The 17,327-nt window shown below is 34.3% G+C and overlaps 2 protein-coding genes across 2 annotated transcripts; one reads left to right on the top strand and one right to left on the bottom strand.

Annotated features, from left to right (window-relative positions):
* Positions 1-914: 914 nt before the first annotated feature.
* On the bottom strand, positions 915-7,476 carry LOC144437380 (large ribosomal subunit protein uL3m-like). The gene is made up of 8 exons (XM_078126306.1): positions 7,394-7,476; positions 6,181-6,460; positions 5,499-5,597; positions 4,341-4,443; positions 3,482-3,542; positions 3,077-3,185; positions 2,572-2,649; positions 915-2,325 (listed from the first exon to the last, which is right to left on the bottom strand). The coding sequence occupies exons 1-8, from the start codon at positions 7,474-7,476 to the stop codon at positions 2,095-2,097; spliced, it is 1,044 nt and encodes a 347-aa protein (XP_077982432.1). The 3' UTR covers positions 915-2,094.
* Positions 7,477-7,897: 421 nt separating this feature from the next.
* Positions 7,898-15,670, top strand: LOC144437379 (uncharacterized). The gene is made up of 8 exons (XM_078126305.1): positions 7,898-7,988; positions 8,540-8,618; positions 9,255-9,390; positions 9,801-9,953; positions 11,443-11,665; positions 12,763-13,003; positions 14,196-14,444; positions 15,533-15,670. The coding sequence occupies exons 1-8, from the start codon at positions 7,909-7,911 to the stop codon at positions 15,668-15,670; spliced, it is 1,299 nt and encodes a 432-aa protein (XP_077982431.1). The 5' UTR covers positions 7,898-7,908.
* Positions 15,671-17,327: the final 1,657 nt, after the last annotated feature.

Raw genomic sequence — 17,327 nt, 5'->3', positions numbered from 1 at the left:
ATACTTCCCCAAGTAACTTGGTGGTGTTCAAAAATCATTCAAGAAATGTATATGTCATATTCCTGTATAAAAATAGTCTACAACGTGGTGTACAGCAGAGGTGTTACAGTGTATATATCACTTGGACTGTGCATCAATATTTCTACAATGTTTTTTTTTCATTAATTTTATTTTTTTGCTAATAAAGATATTATTTACAATGAAAATCTTGCATCAGAATGTTTTGTGCATGGTAGAATTATCACCTTCCTACATAAAGAAATAATGATTTTATGATTAATTTTAAAGAAAATCTACAAGCATGGGGGTTTCCTGCTAACAACATTCATGATAACTGGAAAGGGAAAGATGTTCTGAAATATTCAAATGAAGATGTTGGAGCCTATACTTGATAGATAATAGCTGGGAAGGAAATGTAGGAGTTCGCATAAACCTACACCCCATCATCATTGTAAATAGCTCCCTCTAGTGACAGTTATCAGACTATGGTCGAGCCAATATGATCATTCTCTGGTTAATGGCAACATCTATTGGTAGTGACTACACTGCATTGATATCGTGAGTGAGGAGGTTCACTCTATTACAAAACAGAATACTGAACAACATGAACAGTACAGTCAACCTAGACATAGTCATCAAACAATTTCCACTTGTTCCACAGGAAAAATAGATATATTCTTCATTTACATGTCATTTGTTAGTGAACCAAAGTCCGGAGAACTTTCTAGTCACACAAATATAAAGGTTTACAGACCATTCATCCATCATAGCTTACTGCAGCAATTCATCACTAGAGGGCGCTATCAATAATGCAGGTACATCAACTTTTACAAAGTACCTTCTAATATTTCTTGTGTGACTACAAGATATGCTCAGCAGATAATGAAACATGCACACATCTTTTTTTATAGGAGCTTTATTTTGTCTGTCTAATTTCCTCCTCATAAAAAAGTGATACAGTCCACACACTCATTTCAATTTAGATTTCCCTCTCTCTCAAATACTTATTATTAGGTACTGTAACAATCACATGAAAAGACATAAAGAAACCCTATGTACATTGGAAAGAAATGACTAAGATTGCTGACATTTATTGACAAGATTTCTTTCATGATAATCTGAGTTACAAGTACTTTCTTGAAGTCATCACTTGGTGACCTTATTGTCTGTCATACTGACATCAGCTACATGTACTGTCTATATCTCGTCAGTACATTTGTACATAACTTAAGCTATATTTATTGTCTATATCCAGTCAGTACCTACATAACAAATCCTTGCATCTGAACAATGACAGAAGACTTGGAAATCAACAACAGTTACACACTTATCATCTTTCAATATTTTCATACACAGTAAAACTTTCATGCAGTTAGTTTTCACTATTGTTTATTTCTCCTATACACAGTTATTAGTGGACACCATCAACAACAACAACAATGATTGATTGAATGTAGATGTGCAAACTCCATCTCCATATGACAAGGGCCATATCTGTCATGATTGCTAGTTGACAAAAAAAAGGAAATTTACATGTCTTAAAGTATGTACATGTATATACGTTTGTCCATTTCAAATCTCAGGAACAATACTCAAACCAAATTACACATAATCAGGGCCATCTTTGGGATGATACTCCAACCAACCTACTATACATAATCAGGGTCATCTGTAAACCTCAAGTTGTTTTCTGCTGGTAGACATGAAATTTTACAACTGTTTCCAATGACACAAAGGTACATGACATGGTCATTTGCATATCTTGTAATGTTGACTGTCTTTACCAATGATCGATTTTTAGCCGTATCAAACACTGGGTACATAATGACATGATCATTTGCATATCTTGTAATGTTGACTGTCTTTACCAATGATCAATTTTTAGCCGTATCAAACACTGGGTACATAATGACATGGTCATTTGCATATCTTGTAATGTTGACCGAGTTTATCAATGATCCTTTTTTAGCCGTATCAAACACTGGGTACATAATTTCCAAACTCATCAGCACATTTTACTGTCAGCAAATTGTCACTCAACCAGTCACATCCTTGTTCATGACATCATCAATATTCAAATGAGTTCTTGTAGATCTATTTATCTCGTTCCTCTTCAAATGTAACACTATTGTCCTCAAAACTGAATATATTGTCATCGTACAAATCTTCTGGAATTTCCTCTTCAAGATCTGGCATGTATGTCGGAAAAGGTGGATTTTCATTTGTTGCTATTTTGGAGTCCTTCACAACAACAAATGATGTGTAATATCCCGGCACAGTTCCTTGCACATATAGAATATTATATCTTGTATTCACCCTCCATATCTATAAATGGATGTCAACATCTCGTAATTAAAATCTAATATGCAAATTATGTAAATATATATATATTTATGCAAATAAACCATATTTTTATGTTGAAAATGTTTGCCTTCTCATAAATATTCATAATTTTGACTCTAGTCTGTAATGATTTCAAATGATTTTCATCATGGAATTCTGGTGAAGAATGATTTAGCCATAAGGTACCATTAACAGTTCTCTGACAGTTCTTTCTGATCGTAGACTTACCTTTAACTTCAATTCAACTCGTAGTCTGTTACCCATCTGGCCTGCCATACGTTTACCCTTCATTACCCTAGCAACACCCTGACAGTGACAAGAAAGATGATATGATTGAGTTTTGATACAATGATAATCTGTGATGATATTGTTTACTTAAAATTAATTACACATTTAGCTTAAACATGGCATCTTCTTTCAAAAAACACAAACAGTCAAATTATGTTAACATTATCTGTAAAGTTCCCCTTCTTTTCTGGTCATCCCTCCTCTCCCTCCTCCTCCTCAGTTCAGTTGGAATAGTTTAATAGTCATTGCAAAACATACTACTAGTTTAGAGGACTTTCTGACCTGGGTTTAATGACCGTTGTATTTTGTGAAATCACAAAAAATATTGAGTTCTAAGGCAAAAATTAGTGAATAAATCAGTTATTGAGGGAGATTTAAAATATCCAAGTAATTTGTAACAATCCAAAATGCTATCAAATATCTTCAAGCCTAGATAGTAACTTACTTGACTTCCTGTAGCACCAACTTTCCTATGTGTTTTAGTTTGACCATGAGATGCAGGCTGACCTTTCATTCCCCATCTTTTCATTACACCTTGAAAACCATGACCAATTCTGTCAAAAAATAATGATTTCAACAATTAATTATACTCATCTTCTATAATTCCAGATGGTAATGTCTTTATCTCTACATTAAATCATTAGCAAATGATGCAATGCAAAAAATTACATATATCTAAAAGTCTGCCTTTTTTGAAAATTGCATGATCTTTACACATGTCATCTTTGTTTTTTTGTTTTTTTTAAAACTGTTTAGTTTTCCAAAGCAAAGTTTGATTTGGTTTGATTTTATAACAAATTGTAGAACAAATTCTGTTATGTAAAATTCTGAATCTTTTTAAACTACTTACGATTTAGCCGAGACATCTACATACATTCCTGGTCTAAAATGTGCAGCATATAGAGGTGTACCTGTCAGAATGAACATAGACAATATTAATAAAACTGATGTAAACAATAATGTGCATTTTTCACAGCCTCTTCCCAAACAGTCCTACACAAGCTGCAGAATTACTACATCTGACACAGACCTGTGATTGTACAATGACAATTTATATACTTCATTAACTCTCTGGGGAGCATAAATTCCTTATTACTACTTAGCAAATATGATAACATTCGTCAAATAACAATCATATCTAACCAGGCAGTGTTTTTGCTAAGAAACCCCAGTATTAAACAGGAAGTGGGGAATCTAGTAAAACTGGTATACTTTCCTATACATTATGCCATGATTTTGGTGGGGAACCCTGGTAAAATGACTGTGGAAGTCAGGTAGATTTTGCCTACTTTATACTACCCTTAACAAAAACACTGTACCCATTTACACAACTAGGTACTCTAACACACAAGGGTGGGTCAAAGCTTGAACTGGTAAGCAAATCTTGAACTGGGAATCAACCCAGCAATGTACCAAATACGACCAAGTCTTTCTTAACCATTCAACCATAGAGTTTTTATCATTTGTTAAACATTCATCCACATACAGAATAAAACAAGTAGATACTTGACAGTTTTTCTGTATCATCATACATCTAATGTGAAAACTCTGGTCAACTCTTATGCAATGTCTCTGATAGTTACAGAAGTAACTATTAAACTAACATAATTTTAAATTTAAGAAATATAAATACTACTTAAAATAGCAAATCCTAATGATCCCTGACAGGAATATTATAATCTGAAAGTTTCAATATATTTGTACATTACCTGGCTGTATCTTGGCATTGTCAGTAACTCTAAATTTGATCAGTCTCTGTTTGATAGGGACACAAGCTTTCTTGAATATATCTGCATACTCTTTATCATGGATCTGATGAAAAAAATGGAATACTTGTCACTGATATCATGTGATCAGAAAATTAATATTTGACAGGCTTTAATTCAGTCCAGTCCACAAACAGCAATGTACTACATGAAAAATCTAATTTACCCACCTTTACCCAACCTTTACTCTACCTGTGACCCACCTAACTACCATCTCTGTCAAGCAAGGGGTAGTACGAGATGAAGTGACACTTTTGACTGTCTACAACCTCCAGGTGAGAGATCACTGGGGGTAAATTAAGTCAAAGGTGGAACTTTGTCTCATACACATTTACACATCCTCGGCTCAAGTTTTACCCCAGGTGAAAAGACGTAGTCAATTATGACTTTTCGTATAGTGATGTCACTACTACTAGTCACTACATTAACAGTTCATACCCTCATTTCATATCTAGTATTGTGTATTTACAACTCATGACATACAGGTATGGAATAGAACATATTCTCATAATGAAATCATATATATAGTATAAGCTTGTATGTTGTATACAGAGTTTGACCACTAGTCAGTGAGTTTGACCACTAGTCAGTCAGTTGACCACTAGTCAGTCAGTTTGACCACTAGTCAGTCAGTTTGACCACTAGTCAGTAGTTGACCATGTGAGTTTGACCACTAGTCAATGAGTTTGACCACTAGTCAGTCAGTTGACCACTAGTCAGTCAGTTTGACCACTAGTCAGTGAGTTGCTATGCTTCAACAAGAAGACCAACAACAGAAAGTCAGTTCACATTGTAAAGCAGAGAAATACTGGCGAGCAAATGTGCCTTCTAATGATAGCCAAGTCTTGTTGTGAGTCAAAATGAGAAAAACTGGCATTTCTTGCGAGTCATCACATAGTAATAGATAGGAGAATACCAAATTTTGGTGCGCCACTAGAAATTGTGCGCGTCAGTGGCGCGTCAAATTGGCTTAGAGGGTACACTGGTTTAGCGTATACCATAACTTTTTCTTTTTTTTGCAACAAAAGCCAAGGCTTACTAGACAAGGCTGTATAACTTGCTATCATCTGAATCTGTACAACCATGCTTTGTGAAACTTACATGAAATGGAGCCGCATTCTTTGCACCAACATAAAGATGTCCATATTTCTCATTGGTTTCTTCTGGAGGTCTGTAGTCAATTACATTACAATCTTGTAACTGTAAATAAAAAGTAGCTGACGTAAACAGACTGATTGTGCCACTTTATGTTCATACTTCCTTGAAACTTACACTGACTCTCAAACATTAAGACAGTAAAATACAGTCAATGGTGGCCAATACACTCTCCTACATCCGCAGGGTATCAGAGCACCGACCACAACTGTATTTCACAATCTAACATAAAGTAAGTCACATTTAAACAAAAGATTGTACAGTTTGGCCACTAGGAGTGCTGTTCAATTATCTGATGAAAAGCAACCATCACAATGCTTCTAAGTATTGATAACAATCTGTCGAGAACCATATACAATGCAGACACTTTGTTTGGAACAATTAGCATTTTCTTCAATTGTCTTTGCTTGTTGAATGGTAAGAGATTTCATTATGGCATTGTCTGAGGAATAAGTGAATCTTTCTTTCTATTCAAGCATGTACAGGAAAAGGTGTTTTGGATTTCTGACTCAGACTGGTGTGAAATGTGGCAGTGAATCTTTCTATTCAAACATGTACAGTAAAAGGTGTTTTGGATTTCTGACTTGGACTGGTGTGAAATGTGACCGTGTAAAAGATAGAAACCAACCTGTAGTAACGTCACTGGTACACGTTCTCCTGTTTTTGTCCACATTGGCATCATTCCTAACTTGATAGCAATAATTCCACATCTTTTACTTCTTGGTGTCCATTTCTCTACTGGCCAGGGTTCATTTTTAAGAGGACTTGGTTGCAGAATGTTCCTAACTTTTGCATAATCAATAGTAAATTCTAAATTATCTTCAGTTATATCACTTTCAACGTGAGCCTGTCTTGGTGGTAGTGATGACTGCTTTCTGTGTGTGAGGACTGAATGTGATGACAATATCCTGAAAAATAAAAAAAAAAATATAATTAATAAAAATAATTCATGATTATTGATTACACAGTGTTATCAGTTTACTGTGATAGCACTGATTCTAACTAACTATGAATTCATAGCTAAATCTAAGAATTGTGGTGAGAGAGAGGAAAGTTTATTTGGTTAGTTTTATGATTGAATGTTTTAGACCACAAATATGAGATAAACATATGTGGTGAATTTTGATAATTTTAAATTTGTTATTTATCATTTCACTTTTGATTTCCTACATTTTATGTATTTTATTTTTGAATGTAGAACAATGAATTTATTGTACAACATTAGTCCACAGACTTGTCTTGGTTACCACATCATGAAGCTCTCCACATCAAATACATATTTGTATTCAAGCAAATGACTCAAGGAGTGAGGGTTATGAGGTGATTAGGGCTACCCCTAGTAATGCCATAACTGATTTGAATCATTCACAACAAATGGCCACTGTGACATGATCATCTGGGTTTTCAAGAAATCTCGTGCAATTTATTTTTTTTGTTCAGAATGTTCTCATAAATTCAATCTATTGATATTGATTGTATTGACATCAGCGACAAAAGTCACGGTTTCCAGAAATTTAGAAAAAACTATTCTAATGGTAGGCGTTACAATAGTTACTACTGTGTGGCTGTTGTTAACAACACATCCAATTTGCATGATCGCATCCGATATGGAGGTGGTCATTGCCAAGGTGCCTTTCCTCCGCAAAATAGTACGATCATGGAACTTAGAAGTGATACTTCCATCGTGTGAATCACTGTGCTGCGTGAAATCAACATGCACAGTTATATTGACGCAAACAACCTCACACCTTGGAGGAATTCCTCCAAGCTCACACTGACGCCACATCTATATTGTACACATTCAATTTTCAACGGTACTTATGACCAAATAAGAAGCTTACCTAATTTTACATCTCGATGTTGACAAAAGCCGTGGAACAGAAGAAAATCGGAGAAAATTTCGAAGGCACATGGGCGCAGACATCTTTAATGTTAATGTCAGCATTGATGTTACAACAATTTCAATTGGTCAAATCTTTGCCTTTCAAAAGTGGCATCCAATCAAAATATAGTTTGTATCAATGGTTGTAGAAGTGCGCCGCCATACAACAGGGAAAGGAAATTTTAAAGAACATGCAGATTAATATGAAAGAAGAGATGTCGATCGTACATCAATATTGTAAGCATCATGTTACAGTCCGATGGTGGGCTTAGATCATGATTACCCATGTAAACTAAACACTGACATCCTCACTCGAGTTTTCACGAGTTTTAATTGTGCGCGAGCTGAGTGAACTTGTAAATTGATGCTACGATAGCAGTGTCACATGTTTTTTGAACTTGAAGACTAAAAGTGTATACCATTACAATCACTGTCGTATGTTGTCAGATTTTTCATCTACTCAGACTTAAAACCATGGACCCGTCACAAATACAGAGGCTAAGAGAAGAACAACAAAAAGTGATAGATGATTGTAACCAAAGGATTCAACAGTGGTAAGTAGATTTTGACAAAATTTAACAAAACAATATTTACACTTATTTGAAATCTGATAGAAATGTAAATAGTTTGTCTTCAGATATGTACTGGATACAAGTCACGGAAGTGATATAAAAATAGCAAATAAAAGTCATTCAAAAATGAACTTTTGACCTTCTATTTTAAAAAAGCTCAGATAACATGCATAAATTGTTTACGTTTTACTTTGTTGTTTTCAAATGATATTTCAGAAATATAGATTCATTTGGACATCATAGACATAACTATAGCACTTAGGTATGGGGGATAGGATGGGGGTGGGGGTGGATAGTTGACTCAGCACATATTGTACTATTGCTGGATCACTGGTACGTTAAAAAAAAGTAGTCCACTTGATTTGCCATTAACTTGCATTCACCCCACAAACATTGCAATCCCACGAAAGTTATGTAAAAGCAATGTATTACACATACTAAATTAGTTTTACTGGAAACAACATGTTCTTGTGAAAAAAGCAACTTTTCTGTCATAAAAAATGTGTTTCTTTCATATTTACCATATTTCACAGGGAGAAGTTTAGTACAGACTATGAGGCATTGCATGACAGATTGCAGACATTGCCTGACAAAGTATCCCATGACATTATGGTAAGTTCCTGTACAATATCAGGAAATGGTACAAAGAAACAGATGGTAGGAATAAACTAAGTTAGATTGTAACATAATATATACAATGTATATTTTCCTGGAATTTGAATACAAAATAACTATAAATACAAAGTATTCTAAAGAATAACATGTCCAGTAAGATAAAAAGTCATTCCTAGACCTGGTTTTTAACAACACTTCATGATGTCAGGGATGTGATCTATTGAAATGACATACAGCATTTACTTTCACTCTATAATTCTTCTGTCTTTTACCACACCACAAATTAGTAGAAATATATATATATACAGAAATCAAGAAAGTACTTTCATTCATTAATCAAGTTTGGTGATATCTACCTGCAGCTGCTACTCAAAATATTTTATCATGGTGGGAGTTTAACATGTACATTTTTTAAATATTTTTTTTTAACAAATGTAAATTACCTTCCGGAAGTTTGATGAAATCTTAGAGATGTGATCACACTATTTTGTTATTCTAAATAAGAAAGTAGAGAGTTCTAATCTATTGTAACACACTATTGTTTGATGAAATCTTAGAGATGTAATCACACCATCTAAATAAGAAAGTAGAGAGCTCTAATCTATTGTAACACATTATTGTTTTGAATTCCAGGTTCCATTTGGATCACTGGCTTTTATGCCAGGTAAGATGGTCCATACCAATGAAATACTTGTACTGCTTGGTGACAATTGGTTTGCAGAAAGGTCTGCAAAACAAGCTTGTGAAATTGTACAGAGGAGAAAAGGCTGTGAGTTCAAATTTGTATCATCTATGGATAATGTGTTGATATATCGTGAGTTTCAAAGGTTGCTACATGTAGATGTAGGTGATGAAGACAATGGTTTTGCAATACATCCTGTTTTGCTCAATTTGTAGTATTTTGTGAACAAAGAAATTCTTGATCTTAGCCTTTAATACTCAGACACATGAAATCAAGTGTTTTTTAAAAAATCTGATTGACTGTCATTGTAGTCACATTAGAATCAGGGATGGCCCTCACTGGACTTCTTGGGAGATAAGTGTTTTATACTTAAGGAACTATTCAGTATAAATAAAGATTATTATTATTATAATTACGCAAACTTTAATAGTTAGTAGTCCTTGCAATGAAAAACTGATATAGAAATTATAGAAATCAAATATTCATTTATTTTTCAGATGTTGATGACAATCTAAAGAAAGTTATTGAAGAAAAAAAATTGATAGAATCCAGAGTTGGATTTACTGATGAAATCACTAAAGAAGTCGGTGCACAGGGTGTTGTAGATATTAATGAACCATACGATGAAGTACAGGAAAGAAAATGGAGAGGTGAGGATATTTCATTCTTATAAAAGTGTTCAGTATAGTCATATGATGTAAAGTGAGACAATGAAAAGTGTTTTGGTCTAAGGAATTACAGAATACATGATTCCATAAGTACAATGTATGAACTGTACAAGTGGAAATAATTGTCTGCCTTGGGACTTTGGAGCCATTTTGAATTAATAAACAATTTACATCATTCCTATCTAATTTATCTTGCACAAGATTGGTGGTTGTGTGTGGTGCATTCGATCTATTCTGCACTGTGCTGTGATTATTTGGTTCTACATAGCCTTGAATCTAAGTGTATTAACTTCGTTGCTTTCCTTGTAGAGGAAGAAAGTGTTGAAATGGATACGCTTTGGCTCTAGGCTAGTTGTGGGTTTGGTTTCACCATTTGAAAATGCTGATACAACCATATAAACATTGATAATAAACCTTTGCTTTTAACATCTGTTGTATAAACAACTTTCAATAAAGGTACTACTGTAAACTAGGCCAAGAAACATTTGCTGAAGACGTATTTTTGCCTATTTCACTTGAAAACAAAAACGTTAAAATAAGTAGTGGCTAAAATGCCATCTTATACATAAACACAGTGTGCCAGGAATTTGCCTACACTAGTCTTTGTGAACTAGCTGACGAATGCAAATCACAAAATTTGTAGTGATGAAAATCTGTAGGTTTACAGTGTGTGAATGACTTTTATATAGATAACATATGGCTGTTGATTTGATTAACAATACATGTGATGAAAATGTTTCACTCAGACAGAAAATACTTTAATATTCCATATGGTTTTAAAAATGGGTAGATAAACTAACAGATCTCAAAAACACAAAATGTAAATATCATGATTATCTATCATTGAAACATGTTTGTGACAATAGTTTGTCGTGAATCTCCAATGTGAAAACTAATACTTGGTACTCATGTAAAACTGGATTTGACAATAGAAACACCTATAGCTATCAGTCAATAATTTTGACAGGTCCAGCCCACATATGTGTATTTTCTCTCGGTTTTTTTCTGAATCATGTCAATGGTTGATTTATTTCTGTGAAGTAACTAGTATATGACTTGTCAAAGTCACCATTACTACCACTCCATGTAACTGATTAGAGATTTACAATAGTCAGTAAGGGAAATATAAGAACACTGTTGTAACTACAGCAGTCAAATTATTCAAAACTTTCTCTTTTTTTCAAAAAATGTTCTTGTTTTTGCAAGAATGATGTTCATGGACTTTGGCTTCATAGTTACTAGTGAAAGTTTCTACTCTCAGAGGCAAAACATTTCTTGGATATGAATCCCAAATTTGGGATGCTAACGAGACATCAACAAAAATTTGGGATTTCCCTTCCAAGATTTTTTTTTTAACTCTGTTAGTTCATTGGTAATTATAGTTTTTGGTGTCATTCTATAGAAAAATAAGAATTGTATTCTAATAATTGATGTAAATTCTGAAACTACTGAAACTTTTCCTTGTTAACAGAGAACAGAAGGAAACAATTCCAACAGAAAGCAACGGAGAAGGCTAAGGAAAAAGAAGAAAAACGGATTCAAGAAGAAAGAAAGAAGTTGAAAGAAGCAGAGGAAGATGAAGAAAGGATGAGACAAGAAACAGTTGCTAGGAGACACAAAATAACAGAAGAAGAGCTATGGGCCAGGCTTGATGCACTAGAGGCTGAAGAAGAAGAGTTAGATGAATTAGCAAAGTTAGTAAATTTAGTAGATGTTGGCAGTATATAGACTGTGAATGTCGTTTTGTTGACATGTGGAAAATTTCAAGAGTGGAATGGTGTTTTATTATGTGACACACTATATTTTGGCAGTCAGTGCAAGGAGAATTAGAGACTACTTTTAAATTATTTCATTGACCAAAACTGTCCATCAGCTTAAATCAAACGACTTACATGTAGATTATGATGCACAGTAAGTGGTCAGCTGTAACTATGGAATTTGTCATTCTGGTGAGGATCGTCGACCAAGACAGAGTGAAAGCTCAAAGCTAAAATCTTTGAACTGCTTGTGTGTTATAACCTGTGTATTTCAAATCAAATTATTTCTTACAACTCAATTTAATTTGCATATTGCTAGTTATTTTCACTGAAAAAAATGTTTTGCACTTATTCAGCTAAAATAAATCAATGTAGAAATAAATAAATACATTCACAATACTTTTGATCAAGGTAATGATACAGGGTCAAATTATCAGGGAATTATTAAATTAGAAGTGATACTTCTCTTTGAATACTAAAATATTAAAAATGCTAGTTGACATATTATACACAGAAATTTATTAAACTGGGCAATCATTGTGTATCATGTATGGGAAAGTGACATTCAACAGCAGTGTATGTTATTATCTAGTCATAGCATGTGTAGGAAAAGATCTTATCACTTTGGATGTGGATACATGCAATTATTTTTTTTACATCACAATCACCTGGTCAAAGAATAAAATACCAACAAAAGTTGTTCAAATCACTGTTCAAGAAATATTATGGGATGCAGAATAATTTGGAAATAATCCTGACAATGTCATATATCAAGTTAGAGAATACCCTACATATTAATGGAATGGCCTACATGACGCACCACTGTCTGGCTGTGATAAGAGAGAGTTTATGTGTGTATCGCAATATCTTTTTAAATGATAATCTCTTTGTACAATGCAGGGGGTCTTCATATGTTGTTGATGGTAGTTGCAGAAGTCAAAGAACCATTATCAGTTACCAATATAGTGTCCTACCCACAATGCACTTTAAAGATATGCAAATTTATTTTACCCATAATGCACTTCACTATCCAGGTTGTCAGACTTTAATGAAAGTGAGGAAGAGGAGCAGGAAGAAGATATGAACAACTGTCGGATACCGAGACCTAACTCCCTACCTCAACGTGAAGAGAGACAGAGAAAACATGTCAAATGGAAAGATGAACCAGAGGTGATTGGTGAAAGTGATGACGACGCCGATGACATCAACAAAACTATCTTATTTACACATACAAAAATACCTTCCCTAACATCAATTGACGAAGATTCAGAAGAGGTAAGCTATTGTTGTCATGGTAATGTATCAAGCTGTGGTTACCATGGTAACATCAGTCATTTTGTAATCAGCTGATCTTCACATCTATTGATTCTGTCTGGTCAGTCACCTTCTTTTTAGGTTACAGTGTTGTAAAAGGCAGCGTATAAAATTTGATCACCTCAATATTCAGAATACAAATAACATAACACAAATGTGAGTTTAGTTTTGCAAATAAGATGAGTAACCACAGTATAGCTCATAGAGTGTCACCATCTGGTACCCTTTCATGCTGATGTCACTTTATTAAAGTGATGTTAATCATGTCATTTTTATCTCATCACTTTGTCCCTGTTTCCCCGTAAACTATTGATCTTTAACACAAAAGAGAATACATAAATTCAAACTAGATGAATATTTTAAGAGAATTTTATGGAAAATATCAAAATTAATGTATATAAATGTGGTGGAAGGTGATGTTCATAGTAATCTATATTTTAACAAATTATAATTATATAGTCATAACTTCAATCTAGTCAGGTTGGGTCAGAAGTACAAAAGATTTAACGATATATAGAGACAGTACTTCACATTTAATAGTATCTGACAATTCCACTGTTACTTACATACTACTGTTTATGATAGCAATATGAATTATTTTTTTTAGCATGATTGAACTAAAAGTTGTCTATGTTATATGTATGTGTGTGTGTGTGTGTGTGTGTGTGTGTGTGTGTGTGTGTGTGTGTGTGTTGTGTGTGTGTGTGTGTGTGTATGTATGTATGTATGTGTATGTGTATGTGTATGTGTATGTGTGTGTCTGTGTGTCTGTGTGTGTCTATGTCTATGTGTATGTGTATGTATGTGTGTCTGTGTGTGTGTGTGACCTAAAGTACAAAATTCCTGGGATTATCGTCTTTGTAATTTGTAGGGACAGTACTTGGGATGTCTCTTTGTGAAATATTAGCTGATGTGAAATTTTGTTGAAAATTGGGATTGTTATTTAAAACTTATAAACTCAAAAACTAAAGGGCAGATTTGTCATGGTAGGAATTTTCCAAGAAGCATCTAGACTTTGGTCATGTTTTCAAAAATGTGATTTTTGGTCCTACTTTTAATATCTCAGTATAATATGTTGAGATTTTGTGTGGTTACTGTCTGTTATGTTTTGATCCTAGTACCATACTACAATTTGAATTTTTTGCTTATATAGGAAAATGATGACAAATCAACACCTGAAGACTCACCAAGGCTGGAAAGTCCTAGGGATATTTATAAACATTTTGGGAATAAGATGAGGGAAGAAGAGGAGGAAGGGGTAGTAGTACAGAGTGTGAAAGAAGTCATTAAACATAATGTCAGTCCTAAATCTATACTTAAACACAGTACTGGCGTTACATCTTCCAAAATGCAAAAGAAAGAGAAAATGCCAATGAGACCAGTGATGTCTGCACCTATGACAGTAAGTTGAACTATAAATTGTCAATTGTTGTGTTTATTAGTGTAGAAAATGTAGACATACTGGTATGTTGAATAACAGATATTTTACCAGAGTAAAAACTATATCAAGGTGTCAAGAGACCATAATGAAGCAGGCGTACTACATATATTTGTGTAATTGTGTTGAATTCTACAGAACATAAACATACTGGTACATTGAAAATGAATGACAACGTTTTATAAGAGTAAACAAAACATCAACAGTGTCAAGAGAGACCATATTGATGCTGATATACTACTTTGTATAGGCATTTCAATACTTTTACTACATAGCTACACTGTGCTGTGCAGTAGTATTTTGCACCATGGCTGGATGTGCTATACAGTGCTGTGCAGCACTTAGTACTGTACCATTGCTGTGCTATACAGTGCTGTGGAGTACTGTTACTGTACCATTGCTGTTCTATATACAGTGCTGTGCAGTACTGTTACTGTACCATAGCTGCGCTATATATAGTTCTGTGCAGTACTGTTACTGTACCATGACTGGATGTGCTATACCGTGCTGTGCAGTACTGTTACTGTACCATAGCTGCGCTATATATAGTGCTGTTCAGTACTGTTATTGTACCGTAGCTGTGCTGTGGCTGGATGTGCTATACAGTGTTGTGCAGTACTGTTACTGTACCATTGCTCTGCTATATAGTTCTGTGCAGTACCACATGTTACTGTACTGCGTGGCTGGATGTGCTATACAGTGCTGTTCAGTGCTGTTCTAACCATGCTCTTTTATGCTTAACTAGTTACTGTATTGTAATTTACCACACCATAGTTACAACACAGTACACTACTATTACATTTGTTCCTTACTTCTGGCTCTCTTCTTCTTAGTATGTATTGTAATAAAGTTGTTGTATTTGTTTCTGTACTGTATTGCTCAACCCTGCAATGTATTGTAATTGATTGAACTATCACACTTTATACTGTTCTGCTGCATACTAGAGTTTGATGAAAGTTTATTACACTATCGATATTGTTAGCCTGGAAATACAGGTTTTATCACAGGTGTTACAATGAAACATACATTCTCTTAATTTTTTTTTCCTACAGGCATTTTCAGGGACAATAGTTGAAAGAAATAAACCAAGGTCATTGGCCACGCTACCTGAAGAACCATCAGTACTGCAAGATAATGCCCCACCAAAAAGAGTGTCCAAGTTCAAGGCTGCTAGACAAAAAGCAATATAGTTGAGGAACTAGGTGCTGCTGTCAGAGAATGCAGTAAATAAAATTGTACTAAGGCCTAAAAAAATTGTTTGGTTCCGGTTATCCAACCCCACCTAGTTTTTTCACTGCCAACCCTACGTATTTGAGAAAAAAATAATAAACGATGGAAACTATGAAGTCTCACAAGAAATAGTGGATGCGAAAACTGACATCAACTTATAAAGACAATATAAAACTGTTCTTCCAACTTGTAATGACTGTACATATCGGATGAGAAGAAACCAATAACACATGTAGAGACCAGATGGAAAACAACAGAAAACATAACTACCTGAACTAGACACTCACATATGAAAAAAAATATATATAAAAACAATAAAGCATGGAACCACACAATTTTTTTTGTTAGGCCTAATTGGCGGCATTATTATTATTATTATTATTATTATTATTATTATTATTTAGCCACATCTAGAAAATCCACATCAAATTACAGACAATCCACTATGCTAACATTGTAGTGGGACATTGATCGTGATGTGACTCAAAATGTTGTGGGGTAGGAGTGGGGATGGTGGGAGGGGGGGGAGGTGTGGCAGTGGCTGATAAATGGTACCTTCGTTGCTTCCAATGGGAACATTGACTGAGATATAGCCCAAAGTGTTGGGGGGGGGGGGGGTATGGCTTTTCAATTTGCACCTTGATTTGTCACAGCACAAAATTATAAGGGGAGCAGGGAGGGGAGGGGGAATGATATTGATGCTTCCAGTTAACACCTTAACTTTGATGTAGTCCAAACTAGACAGGTAGGGTGAGGGGAAAGAAACTGATATTGCAACTTCCAATGAATATTTTGACATAATGTAGAACCTTCAATGAAAGCATGCTTAGTTTTGATCCCTGACACACAGTGTCAAATTGCAGTTCCAATACATATCTATACATACCTTTGTAGTATGCATATGTTTAAAGTAAATTTCTTAATGAAAACCTTGCAGCTCAGATTTACTTTTTTACCATAACAGCAATTTATTTTGTCATTTCCCTCAATTTTATAAGACATTCAAATTGATAGTTTTGATGGTCAAAAAAAGTATACACTTCCCTCAAGCATCTCATGTTTCGATCAATCTACAAAAGTTACTACTTTTAGGAGAAACAATTTGCAATTGTTTGAAAAAATTGAAATTTGTCATTTTTGTGTCTTAGAAAAAAGTTAAGGGTCAGTTGGACCATTACCATTATTATACTCTTGAAACAAATAATGAATCTCACAATAAAGTCAGGAATACCTCCCAATCTGGATAAAAACTTAATATAATTTCCATATTTATCATAATAAATTATTTCATTATGTCATGCACCTGTTTCCACATCTATAATGTCATAGTTACATGTACCACAGCATTCAGAGGTCATTAATCCCGATCAGAATACAAGCATTATTTTGTGTTTATTTCTAGTTATCTAATAATTAAGTAGACCTAGAAATCTTATGTCAATTTATATGACATCATGTAAAGTCTTCTAAAGGCAGAATAGGCCTTTCCAAAATTTGCCATGGTGGCGCTCTACTTCCTGTCTGTGTACCTTGGTGGCGCTCTACTTCCTGTCTGTGTGTACCTTGGGGTATACATGGTTATAGATTACTTGGTTAATCATACAGTACTGCTGCTTT

This window comes from Glandiceps talaboti, chromosome 7 (assembly GCF_964340395.1).
Source record: "Glandiceps talaboti chromosome 7, keGlaTala1.1, whole genome shotgun sequence".
NCBI classification, from domain to species: domain Eukaryota; kingdom Metazoa; phylum Hemichordata; class Enteropneusta; family Spengelidae; genus Glandiceps; species Glandiceps talaboti.
The sequence above is the reverse complement of the archived record's forward strand: the minus strand, read 5'-3'. Positions and strand labels throughout refer to the sequence as shown.

Coding starts and splice junctions, on each gene's coding strand:
- LOC144437380 (XM_078126306.1), bottom strand. CDS start 7,476: ATGTCTGCGCCCATGTGCCTTCGAAATTTTCTCCGATTTTCTTCTGTT. Junction 6,461..7,393: donor ACATCGAGATGTAAAATTAG/GTAAGCTTCTTA, acceptor TTTATTTTTCAG/GATATTGTCATCACATTCAG. Junction 2,326..2,571: donor GAGTTGAATTGAAGTTAAAG/GTAAGTCTACGA, acceptor ATCCATTTATAG/ATATGGAGGGTGAATACAAG.
- LOC144437379 (XM_078126305.1), top strand. CDS start 7,909: ATGGACCCGTCACAAATACAGAGGCTAAGAGAAGAACAACAAAAAGTG. Junction 7,989..8,539: donor AACCAAAGGATTCAACAGTG/GTAAGTAGATTT, acceptor CATATTTCACAG/GGAGAAGTTTAGTACAGACT. Junction 8,619..9,254: donor AAGTATCCCATGACATTATG/GTAAGTTCCTGT, acceptor TTTGAATTCCAG/GTTCCATTTGGATCACTGGC.